At 33.4% G+C, this 5322-nt stretch overlaps 1 protein-coding gene across 1 annotated transcript; it reads left to right on the top strand.

The window, feature by feature from the left end:
• On the top strand, positions 1-5148 carry LOC128162647 (sodium-dependent glucose transporter 1C-like). The gene is made up of 4 exons (XM_052825890.1): positions 1-43; positions 1216-1461; positions 1974-2265; positions 2571-5148. The coding sequence occupies exons 2-4, from the start codon at positions 1228-1230 to the stop codon at positions 3665-3667; spliced, it is 1623 nt and encodes a 540-aa protein (XP_052681850.1). The 5' UTR covers positions 1-43; positions 1216-1227; the 3' UTR covers positions 3668-5148.
• Positions 5149-5322: the final 174 nt, after the last annotated feature.

Here is a 5322-nt window from a genome sequence, read left to right as displayed (position 1 = left end):
CAGCTGTGAGATAAATGAACGCGGCTTTACCCAACCATCTTTTGTATGTATACATGTCTTTCATATACTTAAGTTCAAGTGCAAACCTGTACCTGTTTTGAAAATCTAGTTTTTATACAATTTGATATGATTTATTTGGAGGGCTAGATGGTCATCTTTTATACTATATTTATCTCCTTTAGAAAGAGAAACTACATGTATGTAGAATGATGCAGGAATCCATTCCAAAGTGAAAGCTAAAATATACAAAATCTTTCTTTACTGAATCATTGCTTATGGAAAATAAAATTATATTTAAAGTAGATCCAGTGTTCTGTGATGTCACACTTTTTTGTAAAACTTTGAATTCTTTAAAAACTGTGCAAGATAGTTTTATTTATTTTATGTGAATATAATCACATGGATAAAATTAGAATTATTGGTAGGTTCAAGATATTTTCGAACTTAATTTTATACTAAATTTCCAAATTTTTGTATATTTTTTCTATGCAAAGGGGAAATAACTCTTTTTCTGACTTTTCTCTCAGTTGTATGTCTAAATGCTATAGTTTTTCTTATTCCAACGATTAATTTTAGAATATTTTTGTAATTTAGTTTTCTGATAAAGTTGACATTAAAATTAAACAAGAAAAACAAATTTCTGCCTACAAGATTTTACTTTTAACAAAAAAAAATACATTTTTCTAATGCTAAAATATGCTTTAGTTTATGTTTATCTGGCATCTCAAAAAGTGTGATGACATGTATATTTTTTCTAACAATTGCTGACATTTAAGTCTATTAAGTCGAAATCAATTCGGTTTTTCAACTTTCCTCAGAGAATTTTACGAGTATGGAGCTACCTTAACATATCTAGGTACATTTGGTGCTTAATTTATTGACCATGAAGCATTCTAAAGTGATTTACTTTCTTCTGTCCAGAACACCAACACTGAGCCATGGACACATATCAGCCAGGTTGTGAAGATTTTTTTTTAAATCTGGATCATTGAAATAATGTCATACTAGCATTGATTCACTCATTCCCACCCTCCCCCATTTCATGTAATGAATTTCGTTCGGAGAGGGATACGCACGTATGATTTTGGCTAATTGCAATGGCTACCATTTATATATAGTCTATTGTATCATAATAAGGTACCAACCTACTGTAGTTTTAGTTTACTTCATTCTGTTGTGTAATATTATCGTCTTCTCTTTTTTTTTTAATTTCAGACATCTAGAACAATGGGGTTAATTAACGAAGAGGTCATCGAAACTAAAAACTCACCACAACACGATTTCGACGACTTTGAGGTTAATGACGAAGACGCCCACATAGAAGAAAGAGAAGGTCTCAACAAGTCTATCCTTGAAGAGGACAATGAAAAGGAAGGGATTCTGGCAAGACTGAGACGTGATGCCATATACCGAGAGAAATATTTGATTTCCCTGGGTATTATGTGGAGCTTCTTTGTTTTAGTGAGTGTTTACATGCTCAGAGAACAGAGAAAAAACATCATATTTTAGGGAGGCTTAATAGTCAACAAATTATCACTCAGATTTTGAAATTTTAATTTTTTTAGCCATGAAATACTATTTAGAAAAGAAAAAATCCAAATATTTTATTTTTAAGATTTGAATCACTTTCTTTATTGTTATATCAATAAAAGGAGGTTAATGTGGTCTAAATATTGCCACGATTATCTAGTCCTCTTAAAATAATTTAAATTTACTGTTGGAGTATCATATTAGTGAAAACAGTGTATTGTTTGGTGAAAAGTTTGACAAAATGTTAATTTGAATGCATTTTTATAATACATGTACTCTTATGCTGTCTGAATAATTATATCAAATAGTCATCCTCTTTAGAGTAACGAATTGAACAGAAAGTTTGATAAATAAAATAAATCTTCATTTCATAAGAAAAGAATAAGATAAAAGTTCTACTCTTTGAATGATAATTTAAGTGACTGTTGGTGGATTTATTACAGGGTTGGACCATGGGCCATTTTGGGCCATCTCTTTTGGACTTAAGAATCATCACTAGCACTTCCCTGAAACAAGCCTCGGCATTCATGACCGGTCATTCTGTGGGGTATCTCATAGGCTCGATTGTTATGGGAATCATTTTTGACAAGATGAGAAAGGAGAAGACCTACTCTGTGGCTTGGTCAGTTGTAGGTATGACTGTTACATTAGCCGTCATTCCTTGGTGCTACATCTATGAATTGATGGTTGCAATGCATGTGTTTATGGGACTTGCCGGAGGTGGCTTAGACACCAGTAAGTACTCTCAGTCCTTTGATGAAAGAGCGTAACACAATTGAAAGAAATGTCAGACCCTTACAGAGATAAACACTTCTTTAATTCTTGACTTTAAGTTTTAGTTTTTCAACTCTTAAAAATATTCATATGGCATAAATCCTTCATCAGTAGTACATTGCATGTAATTAGTAGTCATTCCAGGAACATCCAATTATATCAAAATCGTCCAGAAAGATAAACTTAAGTTACTCAGATTTAACTGTCATGCTCATATAAAGTCATGATAGTAGCTCAGATTTTTCAATACTTTGGTTCTCTTTTAGCTGGCAATGCTCTACTTATTAGTCTCTGGAGAGCTGATGGGAAATCGTTCCTACAGAGTATTCATTTCGCTTTTGCTATTGGAGGAGCCATTTCTCCATTTGTCACCGGCCCATTCCTTGCTCCAGAAAATAATACAAATACGAATACCACCAGTGAAATCATAGGAAATACAAGTATAGCAAATTACACAAACAATGCAACAACGTGTGATTCTGGTGATTTCCCATGGACAGAGTCTAGATTATATGTCCCATATTCAATAGTAGCTTTTCTTGCCCTAACAGCTACTGTTCCATTATTTGTGTTAGCCTGCACATCCAAACGACCTTCAGATGTGAAATCTGTAAAATCTGTGAGTTCTGTGGGTGAGGACATCGATGAGGAGAGAAATATCCAGAGGTTATCAACCGGGATGAAAGCTACTGTGTTGATCACTTTGATGGTGTTCGTCGGAATTTATTGTGCCATGGAAGATGGATTCAACAACTTTCTGGCCACATTTTGTGTTAGCAAGTTAAAGTGGACGAAATATATGGCGTCCATTGTTACTGCTGTATTTTGGATAAGCTACACCATTGGGCGATTCGTTGGGATATTCTTGGCACGGATTTTCAAGCCGGTTAAGTTAATTTTCATTCTCACAGTTCTCCTTATCCTGGGATTCTTGGGAATTTTCCTATCAGCCCAGTTCAAATTTTACGAAGGGATTTGGATTTCATCCGGAGTAGTAGGATTAGCAATGTCCATGATATTTCCGTTAGTTTTTGCTTGGACGGAGGAGTCCATCTTACCAGTTACGGGATTAGTAGCTTCCTTGTTCCTCATAGCAGCGTCATTGGGATCAATGATTAATCCCATCGTTTTGGGATTCTTGATGGACAATTCCTCTCCCATGTGGCTTGCCTACATAATGTTAGGAGAATCCATCATAAACTTAATGGTATTATGCTTAGCTTGGACAGTTGCTAGTCGAATCACACTACCCAAAAACACTTTCAGAGAAGTGAAAATAGAGATCCGATCGGAGAACCCTGATGAAATTGAATACAGGAGCATTTCTGCTGAAAGCGAATTGAATGAGGACCGTCTCCAATGATGTCCCATCTATCTTTTGGTTATAAACAAAACTTAAATTTCATTCATCAACCATTTCTCACCAGCAAGATTATTCATCCTGCAACATATGGCTTAGATGTGTTCTTATAATTTTTTTTTAGTTTGCCACATTCCAAATGTAAGGATTTATGACTTGGGAGTTTATTCTAACCATCTGTGTTATTGATAAAATTGCACACATGTAAACTCATATTTATAAATTATTTACCTAAAATTAACTCTAACCCTGAAGGGATATTCTCATCTAAAACATACTGTAAACCAACTATTATTCGCGACGACTTTATTTTGCGGTTTATCTGAGATGAACTGGTTCGTGGCGACTAATTTTTGCGACTAAACTTTATCCACACCTGTTTGGTACTATGTGATAAATACTGGTCTGCAGCGAAAAATATTCGCAACAATGAAGCCCTCACGAAACTCGCGAAAATTTCTCGCACGCGAATTGAAGTTGATTTACTGTATATAGATGTAGACAGTAGAGACTGTTATAAAAAATTCCTTTGCCAAATTTGTAAGTGATTCAACAAGAGTTCATTAAGCCATGCTTTTATTTTGTGAAAAAGATAAAAAAAAATTTAGATTAAGAACCTTGAACATGTTGAAAGTTTAATACAAAATGAATAACTGCATATCTGAAAGTTGCAGAAATAACACTTAACACTTTAACTGAAAACATATTTTTATTTGATTATGTGATGAAGTATATTCAGTTTTTCCAGTTTTAAAACCTGATTCTATTGTGATATATGAAATATATTTGTTTCAAGAAGTCCTTACCAATTGTGATAATACCCAAGTACTTATATAGTGAGACAAAATATACATGTGTGTTTTTTATACAATAATAATGCTTGCTGTGCTGGTTGTGCATGATTTATTTAGTTGTAATTTATTTTGCATTTTGATGTTATAGACAAGAGTTGTGAATTAAAGTGTATTTGATTACAGTTTACAGTTAAGTGGTTTACAAATGTATTTAATTACATATTTTATAACATATTTTATTTTCAGTATTTATGTCTTCTTTGATTTTTTTTACTCTAGTCCTAAAGGATTAGTATTGAAAGTATTGGTTTACATTTACGGATTAAGTTACGCATATGTATGAAATATATGTGGATTTTTTATTTTTATTTTTTTATTTTCTGGAAACATTATTGGAACGGTCTTTTATTTGGTAATTGTACATTGCACTTACTTGTTTAATTGGGAGTTGATTTTAATCAACTCTCGTACGCAGTTACTTTGGCAAACTAAAAGTGAAACAGTGTTTGGACCTAAGCACAAATTATCACCGCTGACAAGACGTAGATCTTGAAAATAATAGAGAAATTCGGTGTACTGTATGTTGTGCCATTGTTTTTCAAAAGAAAAGTATCTATAAATACCTTGAAAATAGTCAGATTTTATATAGTACGAACAATTCAATTGTTTTTGTAGTTGCATGTATTCCTACGCTAGAGTTCAATAATCAGTAATCAGTAATCGAAATGTTTCGTCTAGATCCTAGCAATATTGAACTCTAGTCTCGTTCAATTAGACGCTCGGCTGTCTCCGTAAATCTCCGACAAGCAGAGAGTCTCTCTTGGTTGTCGGAGATTAACGGAGACAGCCGAGCGTCTGATTGAA

This window comes from Crassostrea angulata, chromosome 9 (assembly GCF_025612915.1).
Source record: "Crassostrea angulata isolate pt1a10 chromosome 9, ASM2561291v2, whole genome shotgun sequence".
Lineage (NCBI taxonomy): Eukaryota > Metazoa > Mollusca > Bivalvia > Ostreida > Ostreidae > Magallana > Magallana angulata.
Note: the sequence above shows the minus strand (reverse complement) of the source record. Positions and strands in the feature narration are given on the sequence as shown.